Below are 15,092 nucleotides of genomic sequence, written 5' to 3'. Positions count from 1 at the left end.
AAACCAACTATACAATCAAAACCGGCTCCAAAAATAGACGCAGGTCAAATGTCAAAACGCTCCCCGGCAGTTCTGCGGCTTGTTTATATGTCTTTATCATACGCAATTAGTGCTTTAATTTCTTCTAAATACTTCTTTATTTTTCTATAAGATTGTGCGAAAAGCGAACCTTAAGAAATATAGACAGTTCAGTCAAACTACTTACTTTGTTGAAGCAGCATACAAAATTCATAACATTACCCTAGAGCCTAAATATCGATTTGTGAAGTTCTGCAAATTCTTGTGATATTAAACAGTACACGTGGAAGGAACTTTTTCCCTACAACATAAAAATGAATGTGGGAGTCTGTGAGTTACAGAAAGTGTCATCTGCATTCTGAAGGGAATGGAATTCTAACCTTGTGCAAGTTTTTGGAAAAGTGCTTTATTTAAAAAATTAGTGGACAAAAATAGTCTGTTAAAAATGGACATCATGCTTTTTATCAGTAGTTTCATCTTTTATTTATGTATTTGCTCTGCGAGGGCATCTTTTCTCGCAAGTCCGCCACAAAATGCTTTAATTGTTGCTTTTGAAGACACATATGATATGTCTTTGCTTGCGAATACCTTATCTGATCAGGGAATTGATGCTACTTTAATCATTCCTTCGACAGCGAGTGATGTTTATGAACATCTAGTCGACGTCCAAGTGTTGAAGATTAACATATTCGAAGAGGAGTTCATAAAACCGGAAAGTAAAGCTCTTAAGGCATGCGAACAACTTCTTACGGATAAAAAGATTTTGAAAAAGATCCAGGAACTTCAACCTACATTTACAATATTTCCTGCTATTAGGTAATAACATTTTTAATCAAGGGATTTTATTCTGTATTATCAGATCCAATATTTTCCTCTTTAGTATTTCTTTTCGATTTTGAGACATTTATTATGTACATAAAAGGCTTCCTAATATTTCAAGAAGATCATATTCAATCAACAGGATAACCAAAAGCCCTGCTTCATCAGGACATGATTTGATTTTGTATTGCTGTCATGATTTTATGATTTTTTGTGCTATATCCTGATTTTTTCATGTCCGAAAACGAAAATTTGCGATTTTTATTGCGCGGACCTAAATTTTGTTCACCATTTCTGAATTGCCCAGCTAAGTTGGAAGTTCTGAAAAATATATAAAATAATCAAAATGTTGTACAGTACTCAATTATTTAGATAAAGCTGTTGACCCCCAAAACGATATTTTTTAAATTTATAAACTTAGGGGATGGGCATACATTTGTCATAAAAACAAAAAATTAAATCATATTTTCGGTTTAAAAATGCAATTGTTTTGTATAAAATTCCTCTTTTTTGGCACGAAAATTTCACACGTTTTATGCATTTTTGTATTGACTGAAAAATCTTTTTTAGTTGAAAATTCTTTGCATGTCGAAAAGTATTTTTTTTTGTTGAATTTAACTGTTTTTAATTAAAAATTCAAATTTTTCTGGTACTAACTATCAACTACTATATTTTTCGTTCAGTATTCATCTTTTTTTAATTAATATTTAATTACTTGATTAAGAGTTAAACTCTTTTTTTAAAAGTAATTTCTTTGATTTAAAATTCATCATTTGGATTGAAAATTCAATTTTTCTTTGCCTGAAAATAAATTTTATTTACTGAAAATTTAACTATTTCAGTTAATCATGTTAACTAAAAATGTGAGTATTCATTTTTTGGTAGAAAAATGATCATTTTTAGTTCCAAATTAGACTGTTTGGTTTAAAATTCAACTCTGCAAGTTGAAGATTTATTATTTTAGTTGAAATTTCATTACTTTGTTTAAAAAAGTAACTACTTTTTTATTAAACTAGTTTTTTTTTGTTTGTTGACTTTTTTCAAATGAAAATGTTCTATCCCAATTGAATATGTCATAGATTTAGTTAAAAATTTATGTATCTAGTTGAAAAATGATTTCTTTAATAAAAATTTATTTATTTAATTTTTGGTCAACGATTGATCTTTTTTTGTTAAAAATTCGTATTTATTGGTAGAAATTAATGTTTCAGACTAAAATTTATATTTTTAGTTTCAAATTCACCTTTTTGTTTTAAAATTCAACTTTTCCAATCGAAGCTTCATCATTTTAGTTGGAAATTCTTCAGTTTGGTTGAAAATTAATTTTTTTAGCTGAAAATCTAACTATTCCAATTGTAGTTGAAATCTGATCTTTTTTAATTCAAAATTCAAATATGTGGTGGAAAATTAATGTTTTCTAGTTGAAAATTTAACAATTTTTATTGAGAACTTATTAAATTTCAAAACCTTGACATGTCTGCCATTTGACTAATTTTCTTTTCTTGGATCTGAGTAATTTATTAGTATCAAACATTTGTTCTTCTTATTTAGCTACCCAGTATTTCAAAATTTCAATGTACAATGGGTTAAAAATGGAATATTTTAGTTTGAAACAGTATTTACACGTAAGATTTGAAATTGTGTAAAAGCTTTTAATTATGAATATATTAATTTGAAATTATTTGAAAACTGCAAAATCATTTATAAAGTTTCAATCAGACATATACATTTGTTTTACTATGAAGGCTTTCGAATTGAAACAGTTCGAATTTTTAATGTTAAAACCTGTAAATTGCTTCATTTTGACCTAAAATGTAAAGTTTTTATACTTAAAGCTTTCAGAATTATGCCTTGTATACTGAATGATTTCACTTGATTTGTACTTGCTACTTACATTCACCATAAAAAATTTGTTGTCGAAAAATGTCGAAAAAAAATCATTTTTCCAATAAATTTTTTTCATGTTTTTTTGAACATCAGAGTATTTATTTGTTCGGAACAGTTTTTAATTAAAAGTTTGTTTTTTTGAATAATTATTGTATTATTTTAAATCAACGCATATATAGTAGACGTGTTTATAATTAAGTTTTTTAATTTTGCTCATATTCAATTATATTTTATTATATATTATATTCCATAGAATATAATATTTATTTCGACAAAAATGTGCTGAGTTTTATTTTGATTCTGCCAGAATCTAAACTTAGAACAAGTAAGTTGTAATAATAAAAAAATTTTGAATCGCTTATGAATTCGTTGTTCGTGTTCAAGTATAGAAAAATTTTAATTGTTTAAAACGAATTTCTCTGAATTTCAAACCTTAGCAGAAAAAAACGGGCAATTTTTAAATCTTACATGCCTTCAAACATTCGTCCTGTTTTGATTTAAATTTTGATCAGAAGTAATAAATATCTCATTTTTCATATACACATAATGATTCTTAAATTTTAATTTTAGAGGTATTTTTCTAAAACCTTATCATAACCAGTCCTGTTGGTAAAATTGTAACGATTCCGATAAAAGAATATTAATATTGTAAACTTTTTATTATCTATTAGTAGTTTTTAACTACTAATGAGGTGCGAGATTTAAACACTTATATCACTAGAAAAAACAGCGAAAACTTGCCGGGAATTTGAAAACGAATTTTCGTTAAATGCCTTGTGTATTTAATGGTACTTGGTTATAGTTATATAGTTAAAAATAGGCTAGATAGAAATAGGCTAGTAGGCTAGATTCACCGAACTTAAATGGTACTTCATTTTTTATGAAGTTTTATAGAAATACATTAAATCTTTTTGAATCTGTTCCTTTACTGATTCCTCGTTAAAATTTGATTTCAATATGTTTGATAGCTTAGGATGTAATACAGGTCGGAGATTGGTTGTTTTTATGTTTTTTTTGTTGTTGTTGTTTTAATCTTGCATTTTTAAGGCATTACCATAAAATCACACTTAAACTTATTTTATAACGGTTGGTCAGTCAGCTGCCAAGTTTCATTGCAATCTGATGAGAATTGCACCGATAGTCCAAAAAAAGTCAAAAATATATGATTATTCCAGATAAGGGTTTTGATATATAGAATAGGTATATTAATTTTTATTTTAGACACGACGGTTGTTTGATTCCTTGGACGAAATCAATCCGCTCGATTCCAGTTGTGTGGACTCTAGGATCAAACGAAGAACTTTATACTTTTCTTCAAACCGGATCAGCTTTACCATTAAACACTGATGGATTTATGATAACCATGGTATCGAATTTGAAAGGGAAATTCTATATTTCTTCCCTGCGAAGTAGTTACGTCGACCCCGCTTTGAATTTAGTCTCAAAATATCTTCGAAATGTCGATTTTAATCTTGAAAATCTGTACAATGATGTGGAATTAATTTTGTGGGGAGGCGACGTGGTTTTGAGATCCAACTTTGCTCCTTTGACTGAATTACTCATAGAGGTAAGAACATTGGTTTTGATTTAAATATTAGTGCAAAATTATTACTAAGTAGATTAAAATAAAGCAACTTAGGACTTTTCGAATTGAAATAGTTACATAATGAATTTAGAATACTACCAATACTTTTTGTTGAATTTTGTGCACCTTGAAAAATACGAGACATTGATGCGAATTCATGAAAAGATTTGAGAAATCTGCAGTCATAAATTTAAGTTATAAATGTTTGTTTTCCATGTAAAATTATTTTTATTATTGTGAATGGTAATAGTACAGAACTAGATAATTAACTTTTTTTTTCGAAAATGCTTTCGTTGCATAAAAGATTCTTAAAATATCAAATACACCTTGTGGTAAAAGGATTTTTTCGAAATCTCATTTTTTGATACAATAATTAAAAAAGTAAATTTTCAGTTTCAATTTAATTAAAATTGTAATGCAGTACTAAATTTCTCAATCTTTTAGAATTGATATTTCTTTAATTATTATCTTGTAATTAAAAAAATATATTTTCTTTTTTTTCGGATTTTTAGGAAAAAAAAATGGTTGTACTGTGATATTGTGTCCTTTAATTTGGATTTTCTCGTAACAAGCTAATTGTTTTAATGAAAAAATTTTTATTCGCATTCAGCATCCCTACATTTCGGAAGAGTTTTTCTTTTTGCAAAAAATTGAAAATTCGATTTTGACTCGCTTTTCAAACTCAATTTAGAAGCCCCATTAAATTCTATTCTTAAAATTATCGTCAATTTCCACATCCATTTTTGAGAACCTTCATGACTCTTTGTGATCAAACTTTTTTGTTCTCAATTCAGCAATACTTAAGCTTGGAATTGGAATTTTATTTTGCCTTTAAATAGTGATTTCAATTTTACCGGACGCTTTTTTGCTCCCCTGAAAAATTCCTATTTTGTTGGTTATCAAGTTCTGTACTGCCACCCTTCAAATTTGTTATTTTAATAAATATGACATTTGAGGAAAATCATTTTTGATTTTCTCTAGTAAATTTTCGATTGTTTTTCGGTCCCCAGGTTTTCCCCGTTCACAAAAGATTCTTCATGGTCATTGAAATACAAAAATTCGAACACCTAAAAGCTAAACAAAATTACTTGAATTAATCAAATCAAACCTGAATAAAAAATTAAAGCACTCAAAGGACTTCGAAATTGTTAGCTTTTAATAATTAAACAAGTGGAAAATTTCTGGTTAAAAAATAGAAATCCACACTATCATTATCAATGCCCTAAATTGAAGAATGAAACAATACATTTTTAAATCTTAAAATTATAATGTTAATTTTGAAGCACTTTTATTATTTTAAAACTATAATCGTAAACAAAATTTGAAGTATTATATTATCTTAATATTTGAAAAAATTTAAGTCGTTTCAAATCATAAATTGTTTTTGGTACATCAAAATTAAAGTATCTCACTCACAAATTCAAAGAAATGATACAATTAAAATTCGAATGTTCAATTTTAAATTTATCACTTAGAAGTTTGAACGATTCAAAGCTTTCTATGTGATATAATTCAGTTTCAAACAGTTTAGTTCTAAATATTTGATTTATAATTGCTTATTTTAAATAAAGAGTCAAATAGTGAGAAAGATTAAAAAAAATATATTTTTTTTATTTAAAAAGTTCAGATTGAATAGATTAAAAATTGACTATTTTAGACTTAAATAATATTTGAACAGAATTTGAAATGGAATATAAGTGTTTAATTATGAATCTATTAATTTGAAATAACTTGAAAATAGTTTAAAATGTTTCAATCGGACATTAATCTTTGTTTAACAATTTTTTTACAAATTTCAATTTTTAATATTAAAATCTGCAAATTGTTCAATTTTAAACAGAGTAAAGTAAATTATAGTTCAATTTTTAATTAATTAATTATTAATTAATTTATATTCACAGTTGATGAACTATATAAAAAAATGTCAATTTCAAACAATTTTGATTGTATCATAACTATTTAAGTTTTCAATAGTGAATTTTAAAATTCATTAAATTGAAAATGTACGCTTAAAAAATGAAGCTATGTGATATAAAATTTATGATATTATGAATGACTGAATATATATTTGAAGATCACAGTATATTTTTTTACAAGTCAAAAAACAAAGACAAAAAAAAACAAATATAAATTTAAATAGAAATAACAATTTTATAGAACTAAATAACTTTATTTAATACTGTTTTTTCAATATACGCTATCTACAAGAAGTATGGGACTATTGGGACTACCTGGTGTTTGTTAGTTGCATAAAATAATCTGATTTTGTTATTAAAACGAATTACTTGTAGTTTTAGGTTAAAGTATTGTTGCCAAATATTCAGAAATATTTGCAAAAAAAATACAAATAAACAGATTTTCTTGAACTTATTTAAATGGTAAATTGCCATAGAATACAATAGAAGTATTGACAAAAATGTGCTGCTTTTTGCTTGGATTCTTCCAAAATTATAACTTAGAACAAATAAGTCGTTATATTTTTACATTTTTAAATTGTTTTTAAATTCATTTTCAAAGTATAAGTTTTTGAATTTTTACAACCTGTTTCTTCTAAGTTCAGACCAATTATGATATCTTATATTCCGATCCTGCAAGTCGCCGGCAATTTAAAAAGGAAATTTCGCTAAACTCCCTGTAAATTCACCTCTGCCAGGAATATGGATTTTTAATTATCATTACAGGTTGGATGCCATCATTGTAGAGGAGTTCAACCTTTACCACAAACTCTTCAACAAGAATTAATTGAATTCCGGCTAGGAACGATAGTTTCACTACTAGACGCAAGTCACTTAACTCTAATAGAAGAAATAGCAAAAAAATTACCGCAAGGTAGACAAGGTCAGGCCATTGTCTGGAAACAGAAAAACGTATCCCTCGCAGAAAAACCTGAAAACCTCTTCATTTACACTGATGTCGATCGTCAAGATATCATAGGTAAAAAATTACTTTAAAATTATATTTTTCTTTGTCTTTGAAGGCGAGATTTTAGACATATTTTAAATTCAATTCTAAAGAGATCATCGTAGTCAATTTTGAATATTGTGTTTATTTAAGTTTTTATACTAATAACACTGAAAAGTTTAATTTTGTATATAAAATATGTACAAAATTTGAAATATATCAATTAACTTGAAGTTCGGCGGGAAAAATAAGTTAACAAAATTCATAGTTCTCAGCGTTTTACAAAAACCGCTAATTATATTTGTTTCTCGAAATCTACATAATATGCCAAATTTTACGAAATCTTTTAAGAATTTTAGTTTTTCTATGCATTATCTCATTTCTATACACCTCAACAAACTAAAATAATGTTTATTACAAAAAATGTTTGAATTTCCATATGTTTAACAAAATGTTTGAATAGTTTTCTAAGTTTAAAAAAAATTATTTTAATTATTTGAGGTTAATAAAATTGAGATTTTTTAATTATCAACGTGATTATCAACGTGGACATTTAAAGGCATATGGCATTTTTTTTCGTAACTGTGCTTAAAATATATTGCCAATATGATTGAGGACAAACATTTGCCATTAGATATTATTTTTTGATTTTTCAATTAAATATAAATAGAGTTTTATTGGCGTGACATCGCATCATTACCAATATAATTCAAGTAAAATTAAAAGAGAAAATTATTTGTTTTTCCCTTAAAACGTTTATACTAGACATTTATTTATATTTATATAACTGGAAAATATACATGTGCGCCACACGCGGCATTATTATTTCTTGTTTCACGAACATTTTCTAATGAAAGTATAATATTAATATTTAAATATTATTTTCGTTATTTCATAGTATCTATTATATAAAATAATAGAGATGATTTGCAAGGACAGCATTTTCGATAATTGATCAAAATTGATATCGTAACTTCAAAATTAAAATAGAATATTTTTTAGCAATACATTGACATGAACCATTGTATTTTTGTTTAAGAATACCAAGTTTAGATGTAAAACACTAACATGACATAGTAAAAAACTGTTTATTATTATATTATTTTCGAGAAAATAGGCATTTTTTAATTTTTGTGAGGATTGAAATGTTTATTTATTGAATTCTCTTGTAAACTTATATAACTATTACATTTTAGATTTGTTTTTTTTCTTGAGGTTTCAACAGTCAAAAATGGAATTTTCTATTTCATCGTTTTTGTTGTCAAAGGTTAAATTTTATACTTTTGAAAATTTGAGAAAAGTGAAAGTTGAATTTACAACTGTTAAAAATTAAGCTTATATTTCCCTTTAATTTTCAAATTTCTTTTTTCTTTAATTGTTGAAAATTCAAATCTTTCCGACAAAAAATACTAATATAATCCAAAATTTGTTAAGAGATTCAAGATCTTGTTCAAATCATGATGATTTTTGTTAACAAATTCCAATTTTCGGTTAATATCGCCAATGTAACCTAAGATTGTTAAAAAATTAGGAATATATATTTTTTTAATCTAATGCGTTTGGAATGAAAATATAAATTTCTAACAAATAAAACAATAACAAATAAAATTCTAACAAATCACTCTCAAAATTCGAAAAATTTTCAAGCTTGTAAATTTGAATGTTTTAAACAAAAACCATTATTCCAATGCTTCTAATGATTTTTCTTTAAAGTTACCTATTTAAGGTTAAACCCGCAAAATTAAACTAAAGTTTTTAAAAATTGTGACTTCTTTGAAAGCTATTTTTTTTAAAATACCAATAATTACCAACAAAAAACACTAACATAACGTAAGCAACAATTGATATTGTTCCGAATGAGTTGACAACGGCCGTGCGGCGGCGCTAGTAGTAACTTTGTTCACAAACCATGCAGTACCATAGGAAAAATGAATAAAAATTACAAAATAAATATAAAAACCCCTCTAAAATGTTTTTTTCCTTATAGTGAATTAGATTAATTTACTGATGTATTATTTTGTTTGATATAGAAAAAATCGCCACAATTGACATAATTCAAACTATAAAACAAAATTGCATGGATATTCAGAAATTATAAAACATAATAAAAAAATAAATAACGAATACACAAATGAAGGAAAAAATGCCGAAAATATATATTATTATCGAATGATAAATACTTCACAATTTCAAATAATGACAAGATTTGTAATTAACAAAAAATAAAATCCCAAATTTAAAAATATCCGAAAATAAAATTCACCGACTTCAAGGCCGACTTTTAAAATAAACGAATGATTAAATTCCCACAAATATTTCAATTCTCGAAATTTATAACTGCTCAACATAGTTAATTGATTATTAACTTATGAGCTATTAATAGAATTATAAATAAGGTGAACAATTTAATTAATCATTAATTAATGATTTATTAATTATTTTAGGTAATTAAAAATTTTGTCAAACTTAAATTACAGCAACAGACGTATTTATGAGAATTTAATCATTCGTTTATTTTATAATTCGGCAATTTTTTGTTGTTGCTAATTTATGATTTAGTTTTTTTTCTTTTTTTCGTTATTTTGTATTAGTCCCGGATATTCAAACACTTTTAAATATAGTGATGAAGAGCTATCTATATATGACAAAAAAGGAATATGATAAATCCTTAAATGTTTTTTTCTATTGCAATGAAATATAACCAACTCTAAATGTGATATTTTTTAATCAATTAGACTTTGTAACGAAGCTAAAAGATTTTAACATTTGTATGTCACTCCGAAAGAAAGACCATTAACGAATATTTTCTGATCTTTGGCAACACTTAAATTAATGGAAAATTAGCTTTCGATGTGCTATAATAAATCCACGTGGAAATTAAATCCTGAGAATTGAGAAAAAGGAAATAAGTATTATCATCTTGTTTTTAAATTTATGGAAATATAATTCTCATAAGATTCTTGGGAAAATGTAGAAGATTTTTAAATATTTCAGGGGTGTCAGAAAAGAATCTAGAACATTTTAAATAACTTTTTTTATTAAATACGATTTTATCAAATATTATGAAAAATTCTAGTCCTTTTAAAAGATGTTTACAAATTTTAGAAATTGGGAAGAAATCAAGAAATATTTGATAAATTTTCGAAAATGTTTCAGAGTTTTCAAAATATTTGTAATCTATTCAAAACGTCTGAAATTTCTGAAAATATTTTAAACTGACACGAATTTTTCTCAAAATTTTCAAATATCATTCCAAATTTAAAAAAAAATTACCTTGCTATCTTCGAAATTTTCCCAGCAATTTTAAGAAAATTTGTTTATTCTTTTAAAAACTTTCAAAATTATTTTCAGTTCTACAAAAGATTTCTTGAATTTACCCAATTTTTGTTCGTTTTTATTTTGCAATTTTACCAAATTGAAACATTTTGCTTTAAAATCTTCTATACTATTTTTAGAATTTTGAGAAAATTCTTTGCTGTGTTTAAAAATCTTTTTCAATTTTCTCTTATAGTTTATTATTAAAAATAAAAAATTATTTTAAATTTTCACACAAATGTAAAGAAAATTATTTTTTCTTAATTTTGTCAGACCTTCTAAGCCTTTTAATTTCTAAAAATTATTCAAATTTTTCTGCATTTTTATTTATTCTGAAAAATTTTAAAAATTGCCTTAAAATCTTTCAGCTTCTTTTACCATTTTTTAAATCTTCTAAAATCTTTTCAAATAATCTCTTCAAATTAATTTTTCAAAATAAAAAATTATTTTAATTTTTCCTAGATACCTGAAAAAATATCTTTCATTTTCGTGAAAAATTAAAAGTAAAAATCTTTCAGACCCTTTTTAAAAGTTTTAAAATTTCCCATGAATTTTAAGAACTTTTTTTCACACCCTAACAAAATTCAGTTTACCTAAAAAATTTGTAAATCTTGAAAAAATAAAAAAAATGGTCTCAACGCCTTCCATATTCTTTTAACCCATATTTTAAAATCTTTAAACTTAAAATTATTCTTTTAAAGTAAAACCGAAATCATTTCTCCTCAGATCTTTCATAATTATTCAAAAGCTTCTAACTCTTTTATTCGGGGTCTTCGGGTGTTCTCCGAGTTTGCTTTTATAACCTAATTTTTATAACGCAGCGATAATTAATGGAAATGATTCAACAAAAAAAATTGTTTGCAAAATATTAAATTTTCTTTCAAATTTATATTGAAAACCGTTAGCTTAACCAACAGTTGTACAAAAAATGTAATCTTTTTTTGAAATTTAATGATTTTTTCACGAAAAATACTGATTTCTGGTGGAAAACGCCAAAATGGCCTAAAATATCTTAAAATCTATTAAACATTATGAAACTGATTTGAAATCTATAATGATTTTTTAATAAAAAATGTCTATGTCCATCGGAAAACACTAACAGGATCCGAAATTACTATTATTTTAAATAAATATAATCGGATTTAAATCTAATTATTTTGGTTTAAAAATACAATTTTCGGATGAAACGTCAAAGTAACCTAAATTTATTGAAAAATTGTAAATATTTTTTTTAATCTAATTTTTTTATTAAAAATACTAATAATTAAAAAAAAGCTAACATCGCTAAACACAAAATTATTTAGAATTGTAAATATTCTTCAAAACCTCATGATTTTTGTGTATAATAACCAATTTCACGTGATAACCGTTAATAGAATCTGAAACTGTTCAAAAATCGTAAATATTGGAATTTTTTTTACTAAAATTGGTTGTAGTACACATTTTTAGTAATAACACTTTTTTTTATTAAAAATGATGCGTTCATTTGTAAAATACAAAGATATTCAAACAAAATTTTTAAGTTCTGAATCTTTTATATCTAATTTAAAAAAATATTTCATCCGAATGTCCTATGTAAAATGTCTGTGCAACCTAAAATTGTTAAAAAACTATGAAATTTCAAAATGCAATTATTTTTGTTTGAAAATGTCAATTTACGTTTAAAAAAAGCTAATAAAATCGAAAAACGTAAATAGTTGAAAAAATTTTCATCTTTGAATTCTCATAATTTATGATTAAAAAAAAAAAACATTTCCGGTATAAAGCACGAAGATAACTAACAATTGTTGAGAATTGGGAATATTGATTATGATTTTGGTTTAAAATGACTAGTTTTCAGTGAAAAAAAATTAACACAACCTAAAATTTGTAGAAATTTGAATTTGTTGGAAACTTCATAATTTTGTATTAAAATTCTTTTTTGGAAATAATAATTTACAGAGAAGCCATGCAAAAGTATTAAAAAGCACAAATATTTCTTGATTTGCATAAGATTTTCTACGATTATTCTTATTAAAAGGAATTATTTATAGATTTAATCTTCAAATTTAATATTTAAACTTCATGTAATAATAAGCCAATCTGTTTTTTTACATTAATGATTGCGAGATTTTGAAGATATTTCGTTTCATCACTTTTTTTAAATAGATGCGTATGTATTAATTAATTAAATAAGTGATATCAAATAAAAACTTTGCAGTACATACCGTATTTGGTAACATTATTTCAGACATCATAGAAAACAAATAGAAAATATATGAAAAGGTTTGAAGAAGCGGAGGGGGCTAAAAATGTAATTCCTAGGGGCGTATGTTTCCACAAACCGGCACTGCAAAAATCTACTAAACACTTTTTTCCAGGTTACCCAAGAACAAGAGTGTTACTGAGTCACTGTGCAGATACAGAACTTCTAGAATCTGCATTTCACGGAACACCAGTGATTTGTTTTCCAAGAAGCCTAGCTGAATCCAAAAATGCTATGCGTGTCTTCGAATTGGGGTTCGCCTACTCATCCCGGGGTGATTTCTCCACTGAAGCGATCCTGGCTGGAATAAATGAAGTTCACAACAAACCAGAATACCGAGAAAACGCCAGGAAAGTTTCCTTAGCTGTGAGAGACAGACCAACTCCTGCGATGGACCGGGTCATTTTTTGGCTCCACTACGCGGGGAGAATTAAAACCGAAGGTGAGAATTTGCTCCTGCCTCTCAAGAACGTCAGCACCTATGGCGAGACTTTACAATTTCTCTCAGGCATCGCCATCGGAACACTTTTCAGCATTTTTGCAACGATGCTTTACATCGCCACACGTTTTGCTTCCGTAAATGAACGTCAGCACAAAAACAAAGGAAAATACAAAAGATAACTAATCAATCACCCATAACAAGTTTTCTGAAAAATATTGTAAATATAGCAAAGATCAAGGAACTTTTAAAGAGAAGTCAACGCCACCGAACAATTATAATTAAGAGGAAATTGGTAAGGAGATTATTGTGAAAGAATGATTTTCATATCTTGTATTTATAAATACACGTATAAGATACAGGTCATGCATATATAAATATTATAAACTACCGTATCCTAGAGCTAATCGAGTGATGCGATTTCGAGCAGTTACTCGACCATAACGTTAGAAAAGTTGCGATTACGATACACAATCGACATGGGTTATTCCAAAGGTTTTTTTTAACATTGGCTGCACGACTATTTCAGCGATTTTGTTGTCGATTTTTTTTTCTAATAGTAGGTGCCCAAAAAACTCCAGAAAAAGAAGTAATTAGATTTTTCAAATCAGAACTGTAAATTGCTTTTTTGAAATTTGATTTTTTGAAAATAAATTTTGCTTTTATTTTCAAACCTGTATAATAAAGGCAGTTGGTAACCGATTTTAAAGTTGAATGGTTCACTTTATTTGTTTCGGATAGTAGTTTTAGAAAAAATATTTACCACACACGTATGACGAATTTACTATTTTCATATCGAGTAAGTTTCTGTAGTGCAAACTTTATATGTGAATATTATATGTGGATTCATTCATTCAATCTTGTACAAAAAGAACTTCTAAGACTTTTTTTGTAGTTTTTAATTTCTGAGGTGCAGTGCATTTTTAAAACGACCTCTATTTTCACGGCTTTCATGATTTACTTGGAAAAATATTGCTTTCACATAAAAATATTCTACAGAGCATTCTACACCATTTGTTGTGAAAAACCATGATTTTTACAGTCTCATAATTTATGATTGAGAAAGTATTAGAATTGTCCGTCCATCTGGCTCTCCGTCCGGCCGTAAACACGATAACTCTAGAAAAAATTAACGGATCAAATCCATCTTTGGCGCACTTTTTTTGGATAAAAGGAAAATTCTTAGTTATAGCATTTTCAAAATTGTTTAAGTAAACCGAAATTCAAAATTTTAAGCCAAACAACGCACGATATGAAAAAAGTCAAGAGCAGACAAACTTTTCGTTTTATTCTTGAAAAAAAAAACATTGCAAATAAAAAAAATTGTCGAAAAATGACGAAAATTACAAAAAAAAAAAAAAGATTTAACAAAACCTGTTTACAAATCTCTTTCGAAAATCGAGCGCGCAGCGCGAGTGTCACAGTGAAAATGTGTACCTCAATGCCTACAGTGCTTTAAGAAACTTAATGTTTGACTATACTTAATTAAGTAGGTATTTTAGAATATGAAGACGCATATAAATACTGCCATCTGAAAAAGATATTTTTGATAACGTTTTATTCAAACATTCTAAATGCAAAGAATAAATATCCGGGCAGATTTTTTTTTTATAAAACCGATCAAAAATTATAATAAGACTCATTTTTCATGATTTTGGTCAAAAAACGAACTATACCTTGAAAAGTATGTATTTCAGAGAAAAATATTGCACCCAAAAAATATACCTTATTGTAGTGTTTCTAATTTATAACTTCTATAGCAGGAAATCTACAATCAATATATTTTAAAACAAAAACCATTTTTAATAAAGAATATTGTCGACTTTCGGCAGTTTGCCAACTGAACATAATTATTGCTCAAACTACCATAATGTGTTTCATTA

The 15,092-nt window shown here is 26.2% G+C and overlaps 1 protein-coding gene across 1 annotated transcript; it reads left to right on the top strand.

Annotated features, from left to right (window-relative positions):
* The first annotated feature begins 36 nt into the window (after nt 1–36).
* Nucleotides 37–13,571, top strand: LOC117175853 (UDP-glucuronosyltransferase 2A3-like). Its single transcript, XM_033365646.1, has 4 exons — nt 37–834; nt 3,946–4,291; nt 6,991–7,243; nt 12,886–13,571. Exons 1-4 carry the CDS (start codon nt 464–466, stop codon nt 13,389–13,391), a joined length of 1,476 nt encoding a protein of 491 aa, XP_033221537.1. The 5' UTR covers nt 37–463; the 3' UTR covers nt 13,392–13,571.
* The last annotated feature ends 1,521 nt before the right edge of the window (nt 13,572–15,092 follow it).

The sequence above is a fragment of the Belonocnema kinseyi genome, chromosome 7, assembly GCF_010883055.1.
Source record: "Belonocnema kinseyi isolate 2016_QV_RU_SX_M_011 chromosome 7, B_treatae_v1, whole genome shotgun sequence".
NCBI lineage: Eukaryota > Metazoa > Arthropoda > Insecta > Hymenoptera > Cynipidae > Belonocnema > Belonocnema kinseyi.
The sequence above is the reverse complement of the archived record's forward strand: the minus strand, read 5'-3'. Positions and strand labels throughout refer to the sequence as shown.